The 24,476-nt window shown below is 40.6% G+C and overlaps 1 protein-coding gene across 6 annotated transcripts in view; it reads left to right on the top strand.

Moving 5' to 3' along the window:
* Window positions 1–13,682, top strand: part of ANAPC10 (anaphase promoting complex subunit 10) — a 42,343-nt gene extending 28,661 nt beyond the window's left edge. For 3 of the 6 annotated variants that reach the window (XM_065688036.1, XM_065688029.1, XM_065688022.1), the window contains exon 5: window positions 13,295–13,682. In XM_065688036.1, coding sequence (XP_065544108.1) covers window positions 13,295–13,525 — 231 coding nt within the window. In that variant the 3' untranslated portion in view covers window positions 13,526–13,682. Of the gene's footprint in view, window positions 1–8,836; window positions 8,910–13,294 lie in introns of those variants that run through there. The other 3 variants (XR_010614511.1, XR_010614510.1, XM_065688054.1) reach the window with 3 other exon arrangements.
* The last annotated feature ends 10,794 nt before the right edge of the window (window positions 13,683–24,476 follow it).

Here is a 24,476-nt window from a genome sequence, read left to right as displayed (position 1 = left end):
TCATGAGATGGTTGGTGAATCACTTCTGCTAAATGAAATTTAGCAATTCCAGTTGCTGAGGTGAGTAGCTTGAGAGAAGACACCTACAACACCTTAGCGGGGGAAGCTCAGCGTCCAGGAGCCTCAACTCAGAGCAGCCACAGCCACCGAGGGAGCCTCAAGTCCTTGACAGGAACTGCCCAGGAGCCGGCAGCTCTGCTGACAGGAGCAGGGACTCACAGGGGCGGAGGCAGGAGGAGCGGCACCAGCCCTGGCTGGGTAAAACCTGCCCCAGGGAGCGCAGCGACCAGCGCGGGTCGAGGCAGTTTGCGAGGGCAGGCGAGCGGGATGGTGAGCACTCGCCTCATGACCAGGGCCCACTCTGAGAGCTCTGCTCTGGCTGCCCCGGCGGTGCCAGCGTAGGCACCCAGACAGAGCCGATGAGAGGGGAGGCTGCAGCGCAGAGCTCGGGGTGTGGAGAGTGCCTGCACTGGTCTGGTGAGGGGAGGCTGCACAACGGGCAGGGCTGCACCCGCTGCTCCCTGGTGGAGGCCCTCCTGCAGCAGGGGCTGAGCTGCAGGGCACTGTCAATAGGCTGAAAGATGTCAGGGAAGCTGAGAGGAAGCAGGGCTGCTTGCTGCAGGCCCAAACCGTGCAGGGGCCTCAAGCGTCCATTGTAGCTCATGGGGGAAAGAAGGAGGCCGTTAACCCAGGGAGCTGGGGGACAGCAACAAAACAAAAGCCAACAAAAAAAGGAGGAAGAAGACCATTAAAAGCAAGGGGCTTCCTCCTAAATCTGTTGTCTTCACCCAGAACAGCTTTGCTGTCCTACAGGAGGCTAACGAGGAAACACCCTCGCACCAGCAACAGCTGATGCATTGGTAAAGATAGCTACTGGTGCTGCCAAGAAAAAGTGGCGGGTTGTAGTGGTAGGGGACTCTGAAAGGGACAGAAGCACTCGTCTGTCAGCCTGACCCAGTCTCAAGGGGGGTGTGTTGCCTACCTGGGACATGGATCAGGGATGTTGCAGAGAGGCTGCCTGCTCTAGAAAGTCCCACTGACTGTTACCCACTTCTAGTGATCCATGTGGGTGCTAGTGATACAGATAGCAGTAGCCTGGAGAACATAAGGAAGGACTACAGAGCCCTGGGAGAGGTGGCTAGGGGCTCTGGAGCTCAGATTGTCTTCTCATCAATTCTCCAGGATACAGGGGAGGACCTAAAAAAAGCCTAGGAGGATTGGCCACGTTAATAAATGGTTAGAAGGGTGGTGCCATAGTCAGGGGTTTGGGTGTCTTGAACACGGGACCCAAGTTAGTAGGCCGGGTCTGCTGGGGTCTGGTGGAGCTGGTCTGTCAAGGGGAAGAGTGGTTTTGGTAGGAGGCTTGCCAGACTGGTCAAGGATGCTTTAAACTAGATGTGTTGGGGGAGGGGGGCATCATTCCATCCCAACACACCCAGTCAGTTGCCAGCACCTATAATAAATGCTTGGAGCAATGTAGAGATATTCCAGCAGCTCCAGCCAATGAACTAGCTTCATTTGGAGCTCAGCTCAGATGCCCCTATATAAGCGCCCATAGCACGGGGAACAAACAAGAGGAATTAGAGATGTGTGCATGTCTACGGGGGTATGATATAATAGGCATCACAGAAACATGGTGGGATGGCTCCTATGACTGGAGTGTTGGAATGGAAGGTTACAGGCTCCTTAGAAAAGACAGGCTCTGCAGGTGGGGAGGGGAATTTGCTATTTATGTTAGGGATAGGCTGGAGAGTATGGACCTCTGTCTGGGGACAGGTGAGCAGTCAACAGAGAGTTTGTGGGTCAGGGTTAAAGGGAGAACAGCGATGGGGGACATTATTGTGGGGATCTGTCTTGGGTTCAGCAGTAGCAGTCATTTTTCTCCTTCTTAGTAGCTGGTGCAGTGCTGTGTTTTGACTTTCAGCCTGGGAACAGAGCTGATAAAACAAATGTTTTAGTCTGACCAAGGACTTTGTGAGTCTCATGCTCTGCCAGGGATGAGGGGAGGCTGGGAGGAAGCAGAGAGAGGACACCTGACCCAAGCTAGCCAAAGAGGTATTCCATACCGCAGCACGTCATGCCCAGGGAGGGAACTGGGATTTACCAGGAAGGGCATGGTCTCTCTTCAGGGGGGGTTGAACTTGTTCGGCGAGTGGTATCGTATTCACTTCCCTTGTTATTTTCTCTTATCATTATTACCATTGGTGGTAGCAATAGTTATTTGTGTTATACCTTAGTTACTGGGCTGTTCTTATCTCAACCCATGGGAGTTACATTCTCTTGATTCTCCTTCCCATCCCTTCGGGAGTGGGGTGGGGGTGAGGGGGGGGAAGGAAAGAAAGAGAGAGAAAGGGCGGGGGAGTGAGTGAACGAGCTGTGTGGCTCAGTTTAAACCACGGCAGTTCTTTTTGGTGCTCAGTGTGGGGCACGAGGGGTTGAGATAATGACAGATCTGACCAGAGTGTGTCTAATCGTATTTGTGATAAGCATTCATTGTTTTAGATTAATAGTCACTCGTCACAGTGCTGATTTATTGGCTGTCAAAGTTGTTTCTCTTGATCTCACAGTTTCAGTATATCATACCTTACTTAGAGCCACTATTTGCTGTGTTAGTGTTCATCGGCTGGGGGCCTTGGGCTAAGGTTCTTGTCTCATTGTACTTTATGGGAATGACTTGTAATACAATAGAATCATTGATCATGAAACTGATCTGGCTTATGTTCCCAGTGTGTCACCAGCTTTATACTTTGGGAGGTATATAATAAAGGTGCTTAGCAATTACACATCTTTTTTTCCTCCTTCCTGGGTGGTCAACCTGTGAAGGAGACTTTGTTTTAACCTCCCAGCCATGCTTCCAGACCATTTACAGCATCATTTGTGAGTTTTGAAGTTTATGAATGACCTTTTAATACTGTTGAGACCTGTTTGCTGATTGTGATGGGGATCACCATGTTGGCACTCATACAGAGTGTGTTTTGCCCAGGACCCTTTTGTCTGATTTCAAGAGTTAAGCAGAGTCAAGTTTGGGCCTTGTCTGGGGTTAAATGACGATGTAGGAGGACCAAGAGATTTTCCCTGAGGCTGGACAGCCATGAGTGGCAGCGTGAGTGGGATAGTATGGGCAAGTATCTAGGTCAATGTTACAGTGTTGCAGACCGCCTGATCAAGAGGAATCTGTGGGTGAAGCACTCTACAGACAGATAGGAGCAGCCTCATGCTTGCAGGCCCTTGTTCTCATGGGGGACTTCAACCACCCTGATATCTGTTGGAGCAACAGTATGGCCTGGCACAAGCAATCCAGGAGGTTCCTCGATTGTGTGGAAGACAGCTTCCTTCTGTAAGTAATAGAGCAGCCGACAAGGAGAGGTGCCATGCTTGAGCTCATGCTCGCCAACAGGGAAGGGCTGGTTGGAAATGTGACGCTCCAGGGCAGCTTTGGTTGCTTTGGCAGCTTTTGGATCATGAGATGGTCAACTTCGAGATCCTCAGGGCAGTGAGAAGAGCGTGCAGCAAGCTCACTGCCCTGGACTTCCAGAGAGCAGACTTTGGCATCTTCAGGAACCTGCTTAGTAAGGTTCCATGGGATATAGCCCTAGAGGGCAGGGGGCCCTAAGACTATTGGTTGATATTCGAGGATCACCAACTACAAGCTCAGGAGTGTTGCATCCCAACTAGAAGGAAGTGCTGCAGGAGGCCCAGGAGACCTCCTTGGATGGGTGAGGAGCTGCTGAGGAAAATTCGAAGGAAAAAACAGGCTTATAAAAGGTGGAAGCAAGGACAGGCGGCTTGGGAAGAATACAGGGATGTTGTCCGGGAAGCTAGGGACCAGGTTAGGAAGGCTAAGGCCCAGTTAGAATTAAACTTGGCTAGGGATGTTAAGGATAACAGGAAGGGATTCTACAGGTACCTAGCGAATAAAAGACAGACTAGGGACAGCATAGGCCCCCTTTTGAAGCTATAAGGGGAACTGGCTACCCTGGCTTTGGAGAAGGCTGAGGTTCCTAATGACTTCTTTGCCTCAGTCTTCACTGGCAAATGCTCTGACCACACCACTCAAGTCTTGGAAGGTAGATGCAGGGACTGTGAGAATGAAGACCTTGGGCCCAGTGTAGGAGAGGATCTGGTTCGAGACCATCTTAAGAACCTGAAGGTACACCAGTCCATGGGACTTGCTGAAATCCGTCCGCAGGTCCTGAAGGAGCTGGCAGATGAAGTTGCTAAGCCACTGTCCATCATATTTGACAAATCATGGCAGTCAGGTGAAGTCCTTGATGACTGGAAAAAGGGAAATATAACCCCCATTTTCAAGAAGGGGAAAATGGATGACCCAGGGAACTACAGACGAGTCAGTCTCACCTCTGTGCTTGGCAAAATCTTGGAGCACATTCTCCTGGAAGGCATGCTAAGGCACATGAAAAACAACAAGGTGCTTGGTGACAGCCAGCATGGCTTCACTAAGGGGAAATGCTGCCTGACCAATTTGGTGGCCTTCTATGATGGGGCTATGGAATTGACGGACAGGGGTAGAGCAGTTGATGTCATCTACCTGGACTTGTGCAAAGCGTTTGACGCTGTCCCACACAACTTCCTTGTCTCTAAATTGGAGAGACATCAATTTGATAGGTGGAGCACTCACTGGATAAAGAACTGGCTGGATGGCCGCACACAAAGTGTTGTGATCAGTGGCTCAATGTCCGGCTGGAGACCAGTAATGAGTGGTGTCCCTCAGGGATGGGTGTTGGGATCGGTCTTGTTTGTTGATGAGAAACTCAGCATGAGCCAGCTTCAGTGTGCGCTCGCAGCCCAGAAAGCCAACCGTATCCTGGGCTGCATCAAAAGGAGCGTGACCAGCGGGTTGAAGGAGGTGATCCTGTCCCTCTCCTCTGCTCTTGTGAGACCTCACCTGGAGTATTGTGTGCAGTTCTGGTGTCCTCAACATAAAAAGGACATGGAACTGCTGGAACAAGTCCAGAGGAGGTCCACGAGGATGATCAGGGGACTGGAGCACCTCCCGTATGAAGACAGGCTGAGGAAGTTGGGGCTGTTCAGCCTGGAGAAGAGAAGGCTGCGTGGAGACCTCATAGCAGCCTTCCAGTGTCTGAATAGGGCCTACAAGGATGCTGGAGAGGGACTCTTCACTAGGGACTGTAGTGATAGGACAAGGGGTAATGGGTTTAAACTTAAACGGGGGAATTTTAGATTGGATATAAGGAAGAAATTCTTAACTGTAAAGGTGGTGAGGCATTGGAATGGGTTGCCCATGGAAGTTGTGAATGCTCCATCCCTGGCAGTGTTCAAGGCCAGGTTGGACAGAGCCTTGGTTGACATGGTTTAGTGTGAGGTGTCACTGTCCATGGCAGGGGCGTTGAAACTAGATGATCTTAAGGTCCTTTCCAACCCTAACTATTCTCTGATTCTATGAAATTTAGGTTATATCATAGCTCAATTGACATCATCTGCTTACTTTGGAAACATGCCTGTTTCTGTGATCTGCAAGGTGGCAGTATGGTATAACCTGCTGACATTGGCCAACATGTGTTCTGTTTCTGTACAAACATGACATTGGAAAGGCAGTTTAAGAATCTCTTTATTTGAGCATCGTAGATGCTAATCCTTGGTCCACCATGCAAAGGGGATATGGCTTGCTGCTTGGTCACATGGGAACCTATCAATGCAGTTTTTTTAGAGTACCTGTTTACTTCTTGTAACTGTGATTCTTGGAGGTGTTGTAGTTGTGCTGCTGTGGTTGAACCTGTATTGTTTTAAGTGACCATAGAAATTTAGGTGTTAAATCATAAGGTAATCGGAATAGATCAAGATTGGTTTTTGTGTAGGGGTTCCCTAGGAATATAGGACTTAAACACGACACTGTTTTGAGGAATTTGAGTTCTTCAAATGTATTTTTGTGTCCCTAAGGGAATGCTTAAAGAGGGTGTCCAATGTCAGTTTTGTATTACAATTCCTGTTGGATAGCTGTGACAAACTCGTGCTGATGCTCGGTTTGGTAATGATGTCAAGGTGGGGTGGGGTGTGTATGTTTTGAACAGATTTCAGATCAGACTTCAGGTTTGTCAGTAGCTTTTTTTGCAGTGTATCAATGATCTGTCTGTAGATCTCCATCCATCCAGTTGAATGTCTAATGTAAAAACTACTTGCAAGTTTTCAGTGACACCTCTGTAGAAGCATTATATTTTTAGTTCCAAGCATTACAGTAGCCTGCATTTTAATGGTTTTACGATATTTACTAAGCATGTTTTTTTTTGTTTTTTTTTTTTTTCAAGTGATATTCTGTGGTTGAAACAGTTTTGCACCTCAGTCTATTGCTCTTTCACAACTTGTCAAGCCTATTTAAAACTTAGCCAAATGTATTTTAAAGGATGAGATCCTCAGAGTGGGATAACATTGTCTTAGCCTGCAGTAGGGGTGGAATCAACAATAACTCCAGTTTAGTTGTCTGCCTTTTACCAGGATTTGACAGTGAAAGAGCCTCAAGGTGATGGTGAGTTTCTTATGCTTACCCTAATAAAGTAGAAGTGACACTTTAGAGAGTATTTTCTAAAGAATATTAACTTTTGCACTACTTCTTACCACTTCATCCAGTAGTTCAGAAATGAGTGAAATAAAGACAAACTGTTGGTGATTCTGGACACACACACACACACACACACACTGTCACAGCTTAATTGTGTACACTGAATTGGCACTCTTGTTGCATTTGGTTATTTTTATAGGTACAAATGATTCTGAGATGAACTTGGCAAATATGTTGAAAACTAGTCTGTGAAAAATCAAGTCAAATTTAGTACATTTATGAAAATTTTTTGCTAAATATAGTTTGTCGTTTTTCTTAGTGTTTTCCTGGTATGTTGAGCTGATTGAGCACTTTTGTAGTATGTTTTTTGTAGTATGTTTTCAGGGTAGAACTTGAGTTCTACTTTTTTCCTAGGCTCAGATACATATTCTGTGACAAATACTTATTTTGGTAATCTATAACAGTAAACTTTACTCTTCCTAGCTTGACTTCTTCAGTTGTCTTTAATCAGGTGCAACTTTTTCTAACACGTGGGCATTGGCTAATTTTTATTGGTTTAATTTGGAGTAAAACAGGCTGAAGAAGGAGGTTCCATAAAACTTTTTGCAAGAATCTCCTTGACCTTTCTATTTTTCAACCTTCCCGGTCTTCCCAAAAGTTATTTCTTTCAGTGCATTTAAACAAAAGCTTATATATGGTAGGAATGTTTAGTATTTTCTGGTTTCATTGCCTATTATGGCTTATTCTGCAGCTAGTCTCCTGTCTGCCTAAATCCATAGTTGAATCTTCCTAAGAGATGAGCTGTGCACTTCTACTCTTCAGGAACTGCTATTTGGAAGAATGGAAAACTTTTCTCACCTAATGGACTGAAGTTAGATTTCTTGACCATTTAAGGAGGTGACTGATTATGACCACAGAGCCACCTCCTTAGGTGGTCATCACTTCGTTAGAGCAAAGAAGTGTGCTTTTCACAGTGGGTCCTTTGAGTATGTTCCTGTGTTTCTTTTTAAGCTGCTAATGTGCTGTCCCTCCTTTGACTCACTTGGAACTTGTGAAGTTTCTTTTGGACGTGCTTCATTTTTCTGCTGGAACTGGTGCATCACTGCTATTAACTGGTTCTCTTCCTTCCTAAGTGAAGTGATGGCTGAAGCCCAAGGTCTGCTACTTCATGTGTTGACAGTTCCAACCCTTGGAATTATGCGGAGGTCTACTGATTCTGAATCCTAGTAGCTGTATGGTATGACATGGCAGTTATGGAAAGAGAATTTTGGAAGTTTATCCAGCCTTCTTTCTCCTTGCCAGTTGTTGTGAAAGCATATTTGGATAGCTGTAAAAAAAGATGCATAAACAAGGAAAAGCCTTTCCCATATTTGATCTCTCAACTTGGAGAAAGTTTGTGTATTGATAAATACTTCATTTCTGGAAATAACATTTATTTCCTCTGGAACTTAATTTTATAATCTTCTTCTTGGAAGAATGCATTATTTATTGAGAACACCTGCTTTGAAAATCTTAGGGTTTTTATATAACTGTATGGTAAGAGCATATAGAAATGCAAAGTTATATTTGTAAAGAAGAGTATAGTCACTCCTTTTAATTTCAGAGATGGCAAAGTCACTAAAGTAAAAAGAAGCAGCTTTGTGACAGAAGTAGGAGTAAAATAAATGCTGTTTAGTTTCACAGCCTGTTTTAGAGGCAGCCACTGGAAATATGTGTTGCCATTTTGATCTAGTAGTACAGATGATTAAATGTGATGAGATACCAGGATCTCAGAATCATGTCGTGTCATGCTGAAGCTGTGATGGCAGCTGTAGTTCTTAGCTTTCTGTTGGTACATGTGTGCAGAAGAGGACTTTCGTCTCCAGGAGAAGAATCCAGGCTGCTTTTTCTTCCTATATATGCACAGGAAAACTTACACCTCTGAATTTAGTATAATACAAAAGCCTTCTTTGGATAAATAATTTCCTCTTATAAGGAGGTCAGCAATACCGGTGTAGAACAAGCTTGTGTCTTGTGTTCAGTCATCTTTTCTGAAGTGTAGCCTCAAGTTGCTTTGGCTTTGGGGATTTTTTGTTTAATTTTTACTTTGTGTGGTTTGCATCTTCTATGGTAGAACATACGATAGTTGCAATAACAGCCTTGCCAAATGTGTGCAGAATTCTGTAGAACCTCTGGACTCTACAAGATAGTGAAAAAACAGGGCTATTAAATTGGCTGGGGAGGAGATTTTTCGTTGAGGACATTATTTCTGCTTTGGCTTTCAAAATAACATGGATTACTGGAGTTGGGAATATATGTCCATAGGTAAAGCTCTAGCACGCAGAGGAGAGGAAAATAAGAAAGCAGTGGAGAGAAGAAAGCAGGGGAAGAGATAGATGAGAGTATGTAATAGCCGCAAAGGACAAGTGAGTGATTTTTTTCCATTTTAATTTCCATTCCTTTGTTTTGACTTTTTATACTCTTGTTTGCTATTTGTCACAAAATTTATAGTATTACAAGCAAATTAAAAACAAAAAACACCTAAACAACCAAACCCTAGGCTTTTAGTATATTGTATGTAAGATTACTCTAGGGCTGCAGGAACTGTCCTGAGTTACTAATATTGAACTTGCATTGATTCTTGCTTTTGTTCTTTCACCCCTTACTCCCCTTTTTTTTAACCTTTTCTGGTAAAACACACTAACTTGTAATTTTTAATTTCACTCAGGTAATTAATAACACGGCTGGCTTTTAAAACTTTCCTGGAAGCCATTTAATTGTGACTGATTCTTAATGACCTATGTAGGAGGAAAAAAATACAGGAGGAAAGTTAATCTGATATTTTTTCATTGTGATCTTATGCTGTAGAGTTGGGGTGGAATATATGTGTGTGTGTGTGTATATCTATATACATATATGTATATACAGTGGCTAATGCTTCTGAAGAACAGGGTCGACAGCAAAGCCAACTGAAATGGAGTTGAAAACCAGTAATTACTATATGTAGAGCTACCACCTGTATATAAGGTTGTGTGACCCTTTCCATTTTAAGGCTTAACTCTTAATTACTTTGTAACTTTTGCCCAAGTTCAGCTCAGATTTTTCCATGCCAGATGTCTGCTTTGGGTTGAATTTTTTGAAAGTTTCAGCCAAAGCAGTTCTGCTTCAAGAATAAAGCTAGTGACAAGTATGCTATTTTGCTTGTGTGAGAATATTCTGGTGTCCTTCTTTGATGCTCCAGTGCCCCCAAGCTCTGAAGCAAGGATTTGAAATTTGGCAATAGTTCAGTCTTTGTGTTGAGGATGTGCCTTTTGCCTCCCTGTAAAAATCCACCCAAATTTCCAGACCGGTTTACAAGGCTTTGAAAGATTGCCATTTGCATGGGCTTCATAGGGATTTCTTAAAACTTCACAGTAAGCTTCCTTTAGATTCTGTTCACACTGGGAATGCTTCAGGCAGAGTAGAGCTGCATATTTCATCCCACTTCTGCTAGGAATTGTAACGGCTGGATGTGGGTGCTGACATCAAACTAAGAGTGGGCAGCATTTTGTCTTGTACCACCACTGCCTATTCCCATGTCTTATTCTTTCCCCCTGGTGAAACTGAACCTGGGCCCTCTGGGAAAGAAACTTTCTCACTCATCTGAAAGAGCATGACATGTGGAGGAGAATAATTTAGGAGTGTATGTGTCTGGTTTGTACCATTCCTTTGGTTACAGAAAATGTGTAGCTTTACTGGCAAAATATTACTTCCTTTTCTAGTGGATGTTCAGATAATAGTAATTAGGTTTTGTTGTGTTTAAACTTCAGTAGTTGAGTGGGTTTTAATCATTTTGCTAAACTACATAGGCATCAATTGAAAAAAATACTCAAAAAAATATCACCGTACATTAGTGCTACTTAGGACAAAAATCAAGAGGTCCCTTTCAAACATTTAAGTTTAACTTGGACCCCTTGTGCTTAATACATTGCAGTATAGCCTCAACTTCACAAGTGTCACATGCTTTCTCCAAGAGGCAACTATTTGCTTGGAATGGGGTAAGGGGTCTATTCTGAGGATGAGTCCAGTAAAGGATTTGTATTCAGGTGTTACAGAAGTTAGTCAACATACTCCAAGTGAAGCAGAGATTTCAGGAATAAAAAAAGGGCTTTATGGTTACGAGAGTTGAATGCTTCTTGATGAATTGTGTGCAGTCTGTGCTTAGTCACTGTGTGTTTTTACGTGCTGCACTGAAATAACTATTTCATGCTGGGTGTTCTAGTGGCTGGTTTGAGAACTTGTCAATTTGCAGAAATGCAGACACAACTGCAAGTGAATTCTGGGAGCTAAACCTCAGTAAAATATTGCATGTTATTAAGGATAGTAAAAATCAGGTTCAAAGTGTATCAAATTTGACATCTGGAACTAGGGAATGTTTTAATCTAATTAACCTAATGCCTCAGTCACCTGTTTTAAAGATGTAGAAATTACTCGTCCCATCTCTGTAGAACGGCACATGTAGAAATTGGCTGCCTTTTTAGCAGGGCTGAAAAATTGCATGCTGTAAATAAAGCATATGACCACCTCCCACTGATCAGGGATGAAGCAAAGCACTGATAAATATGTAGTCAAAAGTTTATGTAAAAAGGTACAAGTATATTATTACTAGTAAAATAGCCTTTGTAACTTTTAAATTCCCGGTGCTTACCTTCATGACCCTAATAATTCCCTTAAAATAGAAGGTATTATTTTCTCTGTGAAGTTAATAAGCATCCAACTTCCTTTTGTGCATGTAGTCCAATTTTGCTGATTCTTTGGTGGCTCTCTTGGTTCCGGAGCTGGAGTCATTATTTCACTCCGCAATTTTTCCAATGAAGCCTACAAAGCTGGACTATATTGGATATGGCTGAAACCAGTGATGTCAACTCTTAAGAAAGCAGTACTTTATTTTAGTGTATTAACTAATCCATTTAGTACTGGTCCAAGCATAAAAACAGAGTATCAGAGCACTGAAACTTGGAGTTTGTAAGCTGTGAGAATAACATTGAAATACAAGTTTAATTAGCAATAAACTTTTAATTCTTTCCTAAATTATAGCCACCTTACCTTAGTAGTAGTTGAATAAAGCATTACTGGGATCCTCATCCTTTCTGTTCACTGTGGTGATGGCAAACTGTCATGGTTTAAGGGGAAGTGAGTGAGCGGCTTCATGGTTATGGGTTGCCGGCTGGGCTTAAGCCACGACACAAACATACTTGCTCAAAATGGTGACTACCACCTCACCAGGATAAATTTCCACTTTGTAAAGCTGCTTCACCAGTACATCATTTCTGTCACTTTGTAAACCCAGCTGTTACCTGAAGTTTCCTATGCAAAAAGAGATTTTGTAGGTTTTTTGAAAGAGACAGAGTCACAACAAATAAGTGATTGTGTGTTTGTGGAAGTGTCTAGCTCCTGGAATTAAAAGATTTGCTGCTAACATGTAGTGAATTTAATGCTTCGGAAATGGAGAGCTGGTAGCAGTGGAGAGTTTCGGGTTTTTGGTTTCTCTCTTTCTTAAGGTGAAGGTGTGAAAGGAGGGTTGTTTTTTTTTTCTCTTGAAAGTAGTCATCAAACTTTTTTTTTACTTGTTTCTTGGGCCATACCCTCAGGGCGTTTGCGGCTTCTGAAGCAGCAGATCTCAGATGGGTCTTTTGAAAGCTCAAGCAAACGCAAAGCATTTGACAGAATGTCATGCAGTATTTTCTGGAGAAAGAAGGGAATTTTGAGCTGCTCAGAAGCATAGGTCTTAGAGGAACTAGGCTGCTAGAACAGCAGTCTTATTGGCTTAGCAGTGCGAAATTCACTTGCTTGTGGACAACTGTGTTGGTTTTTTTCTTTTTTTTTTTTTTTTTGTTGGTCCCCCCCACCCTGCCCCAAGACTTCCGCCTACTTGTGTGCTCTTCCATACATGTTTTAAGCTGTGCTTTGAAGTTGGGCAACTAGCTTTAAACAAAAGTTGTTACCACACTTCTGCATAGCGTCTAGCTTGATTTCAGCATGCTGATGTGTCAGTGATGTGGTTTAGAGTTAACAAAATGCAATTCTTTGCTTGCTTTGACATTGGTTTCTGTGGGATTAAAATTAAAACAAAAAAATAATCATATTACACTCTTTGTGTAAAAGCCAAGTCAGAATAGACCGTAGAATGTGATTAAATGGCTGTGTAGCAATTATTAGTTGGTCGAGCATCTGTCTTGACAAATAGATGAGACAAAGCCCATGAGGTATCCTGTATTTTCTCCTCTGTCACCTTCCTTTTTCTCTCCCCCGTGTCACCTAATAATCTCAGGAATTTCTGAAAATCCAGACTTTGTGTGGATTCAGTTTCTAATGTAAGTCATTCTAGAATATTGTAGTTCAGAGTCCCTAGATAAAATAATTCAAGATGCATATTTTATGTTATCTTTGATCAGGGTACTTCAAAGTACCAAAGTACCAAATGGAACCAAATAGTACTGCTTTGACTTTCTTGCATTTATACGCAAGTCTGTATTTTTTTTATATTGATTTTTATTTTAAGGTTAAGGCACAAAATGAAGAGTAGATTCAGAAAGGTAAAAGCAAACACAACTGTAGTCAGCTGAATTATTTGTATCCAATTACACCATCAGTAAATTAGCTATGAGTAATTTGTAGTATTTCAAATTCATTTGAAAAAGTAAAATCTGATTTGTAAGTCTTAAATTGGTTTAATATGTGTTCATATATTAAGTACATTAAATGTTTCTGAATGTTTTGCTTTTCTGTCTTGTTTTTTGGCAGCAACTTGAATTAGTGGAACCAAGCGGCTGGATTCATGTTCCTTTAACAGATACTCATAAGAAGCCTATTCGCACGTTTATGATTCAGATTGCTGTTCTAGCTAATCACCAAAATGGAAGGGACACTCACATGAGACAAATCAAAGTGTACACCCCAGTGGAAGAGAGCTCTATTGGTAAATTTCCTCGATGTACAACGATTGATTTCATGATGTATCGCTCCATAAGATAAGATTTCTTAATGAGAAATAATAAAGGCATTTTTTGGTGGGCGGTATCATTGCTCAATTATTCAGGTACTTAAAGAGCAGGTTTTACTTCAGTGTAATTATATCTTTATTGTTTATACTTTGTACAATTTTGAAATAAAGATAATCAGTGCTACAGTATATTGTAGTCTGTAATATTGCATTACTTTTGCTTGGAGTCTTTGAGTGCTCTTGTGTTATCTGGTTTAAAGACATTCCCAGTAGTGTTTTCCCATCATTGCTTATGATAATGTGTTGTACAGGTTTTTTTTTCTGATTAATGACTGACTATGTATTTAGCCTTCTTTGTAACTGCGAAGTAGATCATAGAATTATAGACTGTCTCAAGTTGGAAGGGACCCCTAAGGATCATCACGTCCAAGTCCCTGCTTCTTGCGGGACCACCTAAGACTAAACCATATGGATAAGAGTATTGTCCAGATGCTTCTTGAAGTCTGATGGGCTTGGTGCCATGACCACTTCCCTGGGGAGCCTGTTTCAGTAACCAATAATGCAATGAAGATGACAATGACAGGGAGAAAATGAAACCATTCCAAAGTACTCAATATATTATATACATTAATATAGATATACTGAGTATAGGTCATCTAAATGTGGTAGCTGTTCAAAACAGAGGAAAAATTAGGAATACTCCAACATCCTACAATAACATGGGAGTGAAATAAAGGTCCAATGCACCTTCTAAAGTACTGAGAACTCAAATGTGTAATACAAGGTAATGTTAGACTCATAGCATGGAGTTTCTCTAATGTATTTTAAAGTAAAAAAAACAAACCCAAAAAAAAAAAAACCAAACAAAAAACCCCACAACCAAACCAACTAACCAAACAAAAAACCCAAACAAACATTGCAAGGAAAATGTATGCTTCATCTGCTAAGAGCAGGAATATTTAACACCTCTACTAATGTCTCATAATCTTAATTACTAGGGTTATTTTACCTTCTTAAAAAAAACAAGTTTTAGAAAGAGGCTGTTGATTTACAAGGGTTACTTTTAAAAGGTTCACTACTGATCCAACCCCATTCTTTCTCCTAGCACCATAAAAGTCGATGTTACATCAGGCTAAAGTCAACCAAGGAAAACTAACACTTTTGTTAACTGTGAGCAAGGAGAGGCTAATAATAGTGGAGGCTCATCAAACAATGATACAGCATCCTCCGGAGCAGAAAGGAGCTGAAACAGAGGAAAATGGGAAGGTTGTCAAAGATTAAGTTGATTCAAAGAAACTTTGAAGTCTTCTGTTACTCCTGATAGCATAGTTGAACAAGCTGAAACCTAGCTTGACTACTTATACTGCTATTCTGAAATCATAGATGGTGTTCAAGGGGTTTTAAGAACCTGTGTTAAATTGGATGATGTTAAGCTTTACTGTTATTAAGGGAAACTGTATTTACAAATTGAATTTAATGTAATCTTTTAGTAGATGTTAAGATGCACGGAGCTCTTTAAAGGTTAAGGCTGTAGTTAGGCGTTATACTTCTAGCAATAGCAGATCCAGTCTGAAGCTGCACATTCCAATATTTTGTTTCTACTTTATTGCCAGAAATGACCATCTCCATGGTTGGCCTTCTTCAGTTGCTTCCATGGCTGTTCACTGAGCTGCATCTGTGAAACAGTTTGATCCTTGGCCTTTTAAAATCAGTATATTCTTAGTACTGGCTGGAAGCAAGTAATCTGTGGTGGAACTGTGGGAATGAACGGTGAGTTATGATGATGATGAGAGTAGGAGCACATTAAAAGGGAGAGTACAACTAGTAAGTCCTTCAGCTGCTCCTGAGAGTGATGTATGACCATACCTGAAAAGCAGTATAAAAATGCGAACTCATTACTACAGTTTGTGTCTTGTTCTTTGATACTTACTGCTACTTGAAAACAAGTGCAGTGGCCATTCTGAATCTACGTTAAATCTTTTCTATGTTGTTTAATAGCGCTTGTAGATACATTGCATTGGTATTTAACATCTGTGCAAGTACATTTGTGTTTTACAATTTTTGGTGCTTAGAGAAGGCTGCTGATTTTTAAGTGATGAGATCATAGAGGATTATCTGAAAATAAATCAGGCTACTGCCTTTGTGTATTAATATAGTACTTGGTATTTGAATTGGGATAAACAAACTGGTCTGCCAGACTATTGCAGGAAGTTACTACACATGTGTTGTGTTTAGCTGCTACTTTTTTGTTTTCTTGCTCATATTTTTCAGACACAGAATTGTGAACTTATAACTTGAAAGAGCAATTTTATGTGACTAAGCACCAAAATTATTGAGCATACAATTTTTCCAGAGACAGAATTCGAGAACAGAAATTTCTTGTAATGTTAATTTAGTTAAAGCTTATATATTGCTTAGCCACATGCTTCTTTGGAAGGTGTCAATGAGTGCTGTAAATTACAGTTAACTGCTAATGTGTACTAGAGATCCAAAACTACAAACCTAAAGAAAAGCCAGAATGAGTAACCTTTGCAGTGAAAATTCACAAAATAAACTTTCTTACTGATGTATAAATAGTGCTAATGGAATACTAGAGCCATTTTCATACTGATCATGAATTTTCAGGGGTTTAGTGAAAATGGGAATAACATTTTAGCTCTATATACTTGTCTCCCATATTCACTTCCTGCCCAGTCTGAAAAAGAAGTTTCTTCTGCATCCTTTAAATAATATCTTGCATTCATAACTATCATGTTTTATTTTTCGCCACATGCACACTTTGACTGCTCTTTGGAAGGAGACAAGCCCTAGGAATCTCTAGTCTTAAGCATGTCCAAGTTGTCAGCTTCTCAGTAGAAATGAATACAGAGCTGTATCTCTGAAAAACATAAAGTTGGCAATTGACCTATTTGCCCTACAGGGTGGTTTTACAAATGTTAACTTCAGGGGATGTGAAGAAGAGACAGGTTGTCAACTTGTTGCCAGCTTAAAGCATACTTTTTCTTCATGATGAGCAAATAAGACTGCTTCTTCAAAGTGATGAGGAAAAAATAATGAGATATTTGCAAATGTGGCTTGCTAAGAATTACAACTGTCTAAACCTAAGAGCAGTTATGTGTGTATTTTGGCTTGCTTCTCCAAATATGAAAGAGTAAGGTGTACTGGTTGCAAGGACAACTGGTCTTAAATAATTCTGATCCATGGAATAGAGAGCTTTTATAAAACTTTTAAAGTTTTAAAGGTATATGCTCTGAAAAGACTTCTTAGCTTGTCAGTTAGAAACGTACAATCTTAGCATTGTATTTAGCAAGCTGACTACTAACTAAGGATATTCAAAGTTTACAATTAAATTATAATCAGTGACGTGTCTAAAGTTTTTTTAGAGAGGGTAAGAAGGTGTATATTTGTGTTCCATAATGGCCAATACTTTAGGCTAATAAAGCTTAAGCTCTTCGTGAGTTTTTACTAAAATGGTGATCTGAGCAGTATACTATAGGTATGGCCCTGTGTGAGAGGTGTTTCAGAGGGTTTGGTTGTTTTCCCCTACCCCAAATCACAAGCCTGCCAGCAGATCCGTAAGTAATTTCCTGGTTTGTTTGTACAAACCCTTTCTATAAAAAAGGATACCTTCTTTGCACTGGTGTGCTTCTCCAACTGGAAACTAAGATCAGAGTGGACAATTCTGTGTTACTACTGTAGCGGTATTGAATATCAAGTAGCAACTATCCAACAGACTGAACCAAGTGAGTTCAGAGTTTTTTGTTTCTCAAGCAATATAAAACTCTTGAGAGCTGTATGCTGAGAAGAGTGCTGTCAGGAGAGAAGCAGTCAGGAGGCCACCTTTAATCTGTGATGGCCTAGTGGGGCCATACCTTAAAATACTGATAATTTGTAGTTCCTTGTGACTAATGTGGAAAATGGAGGGAACTACAGCGATATGAAAACAAGTAAGGCATGAACTTTCTCTTGTTTAACAAATATAGAAAAATTCCAAGTTAAGTCTCAGAATATTATCTCTAAAGTCTGCTTTCTTTTTTTGGAAAGACACTCCGGTAAGCGGATGAGCACTTAATTTACTTGTTTTCTGTTAAAGGTGGTGGACTAGTGCTCATTAATTTTGTTAGAGTATGGGGTTAGGTCTTTTTTCATACTGAATTATAGATACTTTTAGGCTTTCAAATTTGTATTATAGTCTGGCTAGTAGTGTTATCTCATTATGACTTCACCTCAACCTTTTAAATTTTGCAATTTTTCTTTTTACATTTTCTTCCCTTGCTAATATTAAAGAAAAAGAGAACTGGAAGTTGCAACATTGCTGAAAAGTTGGCAGTTTTCTAACTTCAGGCAAGGTATAAAAGTGCATCCTGAACTTTTATGTTTAATTGCAGTATTAAAAGCAGAATTATAGGTTAGATGAGAAATAAAAGGTAGGAATCATCTTGTTTTAACTTGTGTGGTGTGGATTCCTGCTGTAGCTAGAGCATTGTCCCTCAGTGTTGAAGCAGGCAGGAGTTAATAATCCTAAGTGAACTCATTGGAAAACTAGAGTACCATAAAAAGAGATAAATAACAGACTAGTAGTATATCGAGTGAATCGCTATGATTAGCTGTATTATATAGCAAATAGAACTCCTTGATTACTGCTCTGTATTTTCTATATCATTTGTCATCTCAGATGTCATTGCCAAATAGTCTTTCTCTTTTTCTCCTGTATAATAAGCATCTGATAAATATTGAGTTGTAGAAGATTAAGATTGAAATAAATGGGATAAAATGGAAGATTTTTGTTCTAAGAAGTAGTGACTTTGCAGTGGTTTGATTAATCACTTCAAATAGTAGTAATTTAGGGGGCTTAAAACTTCTTTTGGAAGATACCACACTAGGGCTTTCTGCCTTATGGAACAGAAATTTGATTCATAATGTAGGTGAAAAAGCCTTTCTTAAATTTAACCTGGGGTTAATTTTTTCTATAGACACTAAGAAGAGGGAAGTTACTGAGTGACCAGGATATTCACTAACTCCTGTTGAAATGAATGAGAGTAACTGTGTTTTGACTAAGTCATGTTTGTCTGTCTTCTTAGTACCACAGTGTAAACAAAGGCAGATAATGGGAGAGGGACAAAAGATACATTTGCTGTTCCTGGTTTCTAAAATGGAGAACAGCAAAACATTTCTATTTTGCTTAAGCTCCCATGGGAAGTCTCGGACAGAGCCAAAAGTTGAAGCCATCTCTCTTGTCTTCTCTTTCACTGTGAAGCGGTTTTTCAGGTAACAATATTATTTTAGAGATGAATTTTGCAGCAGTGTAATTTCTGTATGCAATTCCATTTTAAAGTTTTAACTGTATTTTGGGTTTTGCCGATCTAGTTCAGTCTGGGGGGGAAATACTTTTGCCAACACTGTGTTGCACGACTAAAGGTCTTCAGTTGCTGCCTTGGTGCTTGCTCTTACCTTACCAAAAAGGCATAGCTGACTGTTTAGTAAAAAGAGGGATAAGCTTACCTTACATTTTACATGGGATACCTGATGTGATTAATACTAACTTGTGGTATAGCTCCAGGATCTGTGTATATGCCATCTTCTGTGCTTCGTTTGGTGTAAATGTAGAATATTGGACTTCTACTGCGTCCTGGGTTCAGCAGTAGCAGTTATTTTTCTTCTTCTTAGTAGCTGGTACGGCGCTGTGTTTTGACCTTTTGCCTGGGAACAGAGCTGATAACACAAATGTTTGGTCTGACCAAGGACTTCCTGAGCCTCATGCTTTGCCAGGGAGGAGGGGAAGCTGGGAGGAAGCAGAGACAGGACACTTGACCCAAACTAGCCAAAGAGATATTCCATACCACAGCACGTCATGCCCAGGATGTAATGGAGAGTTACCTGGAAGGGCTAGGGCACTGTGGAGTTGGACGAGGTATCGGTCAGTGCTCGGTTGGGTGTGGTGAGGGAGAGTTATTGGTAGGCTGGTGTTGAGGTGTTGTATTCTCTCCTCTTGTTATTTCCTTTATCATTATTATTATTGGTGGTAGCAGTAGTGATTTGTGTTATACCTTAGTTACTGAACTGTTCTTATTTCAACCCGTGGGAGTTGCATTCTTTTCTATTCTCCTCTCTGTCCCTCCGGGAGTAGAGGGAGGTAAAGATGGGGGGCAGTGAGTGAACGAGCTGTGTCACTTTGTTTAAACCATGACATACTGATTTTTCTTCTCCTTTTTTTTTTTTTTTTTTAATATAGCTACTCTGTACATTAGAATTCAGATTGTTCTTGCCTAGACCTTCAGTTACCTAGATAGGAGTGACCTGCTTAAAGCACTGCTTGCTGCCTAATTCTGTGGTTGCCCTCATCTTCACAAACAGGCATACTACTAGACTGTGGGGTGCTTGGGTCTCTAATTCAAGCTGAAATTGCTGGTAACCCAACATGACTATGAGACTAGGTGTTCACTGAACTGTTATCATGTAGGTAGTTTCCTGAGGATGTAAGCTTAATCTGACATGAACAAAGTATGAGAGATGAAGAACTCAAGTGAGCCTTACTTCTGAGACTTGTTTTTCTTCATCTCTGTTAAAATAATATGAGGGAAGTAATTGAAACATGATTTAGGAATGAGATTTGTTTATGCGCTGGAGAGAGCACCAGATGTCCAGATTGCCAGTACTGATAGCAAAATTACACAAACTTGTGTGTAACAAATGTTACACACAAGACTGAAGGACCATGGAGAGCTACAGGGTGTTGGGAAGGCAAATCATTGCTTCACCTGATAATACAGTAAGGCACATCTCCAGGCAGGAGGCCATTGCCTGGAAAATCCATACTTCTCACAAAGCCATAGCCAGCAATAATTGTAATTGTCTTGAGTCAAGAGTTGCAAGTGAAACGTGCTCAGGCAGCTTATATACCACCGCCTTGTGAAGTAGGGCTAGCTACAGTCAGTGCCACTTGCCATGGTGACAAGGCTGGACCTAGTGGTGACAAGACTGGACCTAGTAATGACAGCTGAATCACGTTATGTTCTGTAGAGAAAGAGTTATAAGCTAGTGTAGTAAACTTCTCAGGAAATCCTAAACGCTTCAGACATTTTCAACAATAAATGTGTCTTTGATTCAAAATGTCCAATGGGTTTTCTGTAACTTCTTTTTTCAGGATGGATCAGGATTAGTAACGCAAAAAGTGAGAGTTCATTGCTATTGTCAGGTCTACCTGAAAGAATAATTGCTTGTCGTTGCTGTTACTGTGCTTTGGTATGTGAATGAATTATGGAGATAATTTTGGTGGATGTTTTTCTTGAATTTACCATCCAGCTCTGCAGCTTAAGTGGAATGCATCAGAATTCTTTGGGATCATGCGAGTGACCCCAGACTGACATCAGCACATGCTTCCTACATGGGGGAAATGCAGGTTTGGGGCTCTGGTTATAACATGCAGTAGAATGCTAGTAGATTCCTAAATTTTGTCATTATATGTAAGTAGTTATTAAGCACTGATGGATGTATTACAAGAATGTTTTGCATTCCTTTGCATGTTTACACAAAAATAGCTGTTTATTATTTAACTACGATGTTATTTTACTTCTTTAATTAAATGCAGTAGGTTTTTGCTGGAGCAGGAGATAATAATCTAAATGCAATTAAAACATTCCTAGAATTAAGAGTATGTGCACTGCCCTCCAAAGACAGGATTGCTGAGGCTTCCAGGCAAAGGTATTGGGTGGTCTGCTGTTGGTTTGGAATACTTAAGTGCTCTGTTTTAGATCAGAAAGGTGTTAAGGTGCTTTTATAAAACTCCATAAACCATCATTAAACACTATTCATTGAAGTAAATTTTAAGTAATCCTTCATGTGACATATTTGCTGTAGTTCCAGGCTGACATTTCAACAAGGTGTTTTATGTCAGCCTAACAATTACCTGTGACAGTTTCTCCATTTGCACGCAAGAATAAGTATTTCTTGCAGCCAGTCAACAGTATTAATGTGGTTTGGTTTAATGGAAGGGGGGGGGGGGGAACCCAAGTAATGAAAATTATGCTAATACTAGATGCTGCTAGAGGATGTAATCCAGACATAATTACATATGAAATGAGAGTAAGTTTGGGATCACTGAAAGCATTAATACCTGAACTCTGATCCCACTGAAGTGAATTACCACTGTTAATTATAGTAGAGTACAGTTAAGCCAATATTTAATACTTTAATTGAAATAAATTAAATGGGATCAGTGACTTCCCAGTTGTGTAGATAAAAAAAAGGCTGATCTGGAGCAGTTTTGAACATTTTTCTCAAATGCTGCTTTCAGTATACAAAACTCCTTTAGGAGTGCATTCTAGACACATGCAGTGTAGCATTGAATATATCATTTGTTGAAATCTTTTAAAATTGGAAGGTAAAAATTCCTTGTGCAAGATAAGAACATCAGAGCTCTGCAGCACTGAAGTTTTGAGACAGTTTATGGGTATAAATTCAGTTCTAGTGTTGATTGAAGATGTCTACCATCATCACATTGTTGACTGGTTATCTTGCCCCATCCTCAGGGAAGCCCAGTGGTGACTTAGATATGGCAGCTGAGCTAACAGTGTGATTCCACATCCTCTCGCCAGGCAAGACAGGCTGACTTACAAACACAATTTATGTAAACTATAATTGGCTTTTGATTGAGTTAGGAATTGCTTCCTTGGGCAACCTGTTCCAGTGCCCCACCATTCTCACAGTAAAGAATTTCTTCATTGTGTCTAACCTAAATCTCCCTAATCTAATCTAAATCTCCCTTGTTTAAGCTTGAACCCATTGCCCCTTGTTTTATCACTACAGTCCCTGATGAAGATAAGGAGGATTTAGTATGAAATCCCTGGTTCACATTTTCTAAAGTACTTATTATTGCTGAAGGCAGAGGTTTGCTTGCATCATCCATTCTATTCCACTAAACAGTTCTCCCTTTTAAATAAAACTATCTTTGAATTGAAACCAGTGTAGTTCACTTAGTCCATTTCTCTGGCTTCTGGTGGCAGCCCTAAATGTCTCGTTCTGGAAGTTGTCATCTATGGACCCTGCTTCACCCATTTGCAGTGCTTGTTTTCTCCACAATCTTTACATCGGGCCCAAACTCATCTCCAAGTGTGAATGCTTTCCCACCCTACCTAGCCTTTGGTTGTCCCCTCACTCCCATTCTTCTTCCCCAGAGCTCTCATCTGTCTCTGTCCCTTTCCCAGATTCACTGTTACAGCATTTTGTATCCTGTTTAGTCATAACTTTCCTCACCCGTTACCTGTTTCCTCAGTTTCCCCCCTGAATTCCCTAATCTTCCCATTTCAGCCATAAATTCAGCCTAAAGCAGATGGCTGGTGTGGGAAGTTTCAGCTAAAAGTGTTGCAATTTGGCTAAGATTTGAGAAACTCGGAAGAGATTTGTGAGGGAATTAACCCCGGGTAATGTTTCACATTTCACTAAATACTGTCTTCTGGGCAACGTCCTTTGTCACTTTGTGTGGACCTTCCCATCTGGTTTAAAATTTGTTCTCTGCAGCAACTAGCTAAACTTCAGTAGAGTAGAAGAGCTGTTTTTATTTGGGGTTTATAGAGTCAAAGAGTTTTTTTAAAGATAATTGATCTTGTTCCCCCGGCTAGTTGAAGTAGCTTTCTATAAAAGTATTGTCTGTCAGAGGCATTTTATTGGAAATACCTCAGTTCTTTTATACTTGTTTATAGCTTACACCAGGGATCTGTGCTAGAGTAGCGTTGTCACAGAGCTAGCTCTGTTACAGTTTTAACCTGCCACTGTCTGTAGCACAATGCTGTGAATCTGCTTCCCTAGCGTGCAGTCTGTGTGGTAATAAAGAGCAGCAAAGTACACTCCTACTGCCCAGTTCTCCTTAAGTGCTTATGTGAAACAGACTTACACTCTTGTTTTTCAAGCTCTGTCATTACTAGACTTCTTTCTTCCTGCCTAGCTTTTCACTGGGTTTCAATGCAGTCTTACCTTCATTACAGCAGGCCTTTTTGGGCTAATTGATAATTCTTGAGTCCTGGTGTACGGCTGTTACTTGCCCAATCTATTAAGCTGTTTAAAAGCCAGTATCTTCAGTCATGCAAGGTTCTCTTTGCTAGAGAGATGTACCAACCATCTTTATTGTCTCAAAGTACAAACCTCATGTACTTTATCTGGCCTTTGAATGCCCGAATTAATGCCGCACATCAGAACTATCAGGAGTTCCTGAAGTCTGAACCTCCTAAACCTGAAAGCTCTTCTGAAGGCAAGGAATTACTTGACAAAGACAAATCTGATCACATGGAGCTTTTTGTGCTCTGGTGGTCCTGAAGCACTCAAACCAAAATAAAAGCAACTCAACAGAAAAAATGAAAACAGTCACTTCACTCTGGAAGATAATTAAGGCATAGAAAGTCTTTTCCCATCTATTTCATGTTAGTGCCTATTACCATCTGGAGGGGTGAGTTGTTTTGAGATAGCACTCCTCTATCCCGATCTCTCCATTGAATGCAATATCTTGTTTCACATGCCTGTTAAAAAAAGTCTGCTGAAAAGTGAGCACTGTCAAATAACTGATTAAAATCATGAATGCCATGTAGTAAGTAGGGATTAATTTATATCCTCGCCCAGGGTCTCTTTCAGTACAAGAATAAGAGGATATTGAGTTATATCAGCAGATGAGAAGCTGAAAATAAATGAAAGAATATTGTTCTCAAAGCTGTATTTAAGCTGTGTAGCTTCTGGCTGCAGCAGGTTATAGACATCTAGAGCTTGCATGACTGAACAAATTCATGGGAGAAAAATCCATTGAAGATCATGAAATACAGAAGATACAGGCTTTAAGTTGTTGGAAATTTCTGTAGTACTGGGTGAAATACCATTACATGCTTGTCCTCTTACACTCTTCCCTAGGCATTTTCATGCTGACATTGTTCTATGTCAGTTCCTTTTTAGGAACAGGATGGTGTCAAGCCCCTAGGAAGACCAAAGAACTTTTGCTTGGAA

The sequence above is a fragment of the Lathamus discolor genome, chromosome 1 (genome assembly GCF_037157495.1).
Source record: "Lathamus discolor isolate bLatDis1 chromosome 1, bLatDis1.hap1, whole genome shotgun sequence".
NCBI lineage: Eukaryota > Metazoa > Chordata > Aves > Psittaciformes > Psittacidae > Lathamus > Lathamus discolor.
This window is presented reverse-complemented; position numbering and strand designations above follow the sequence as displayed.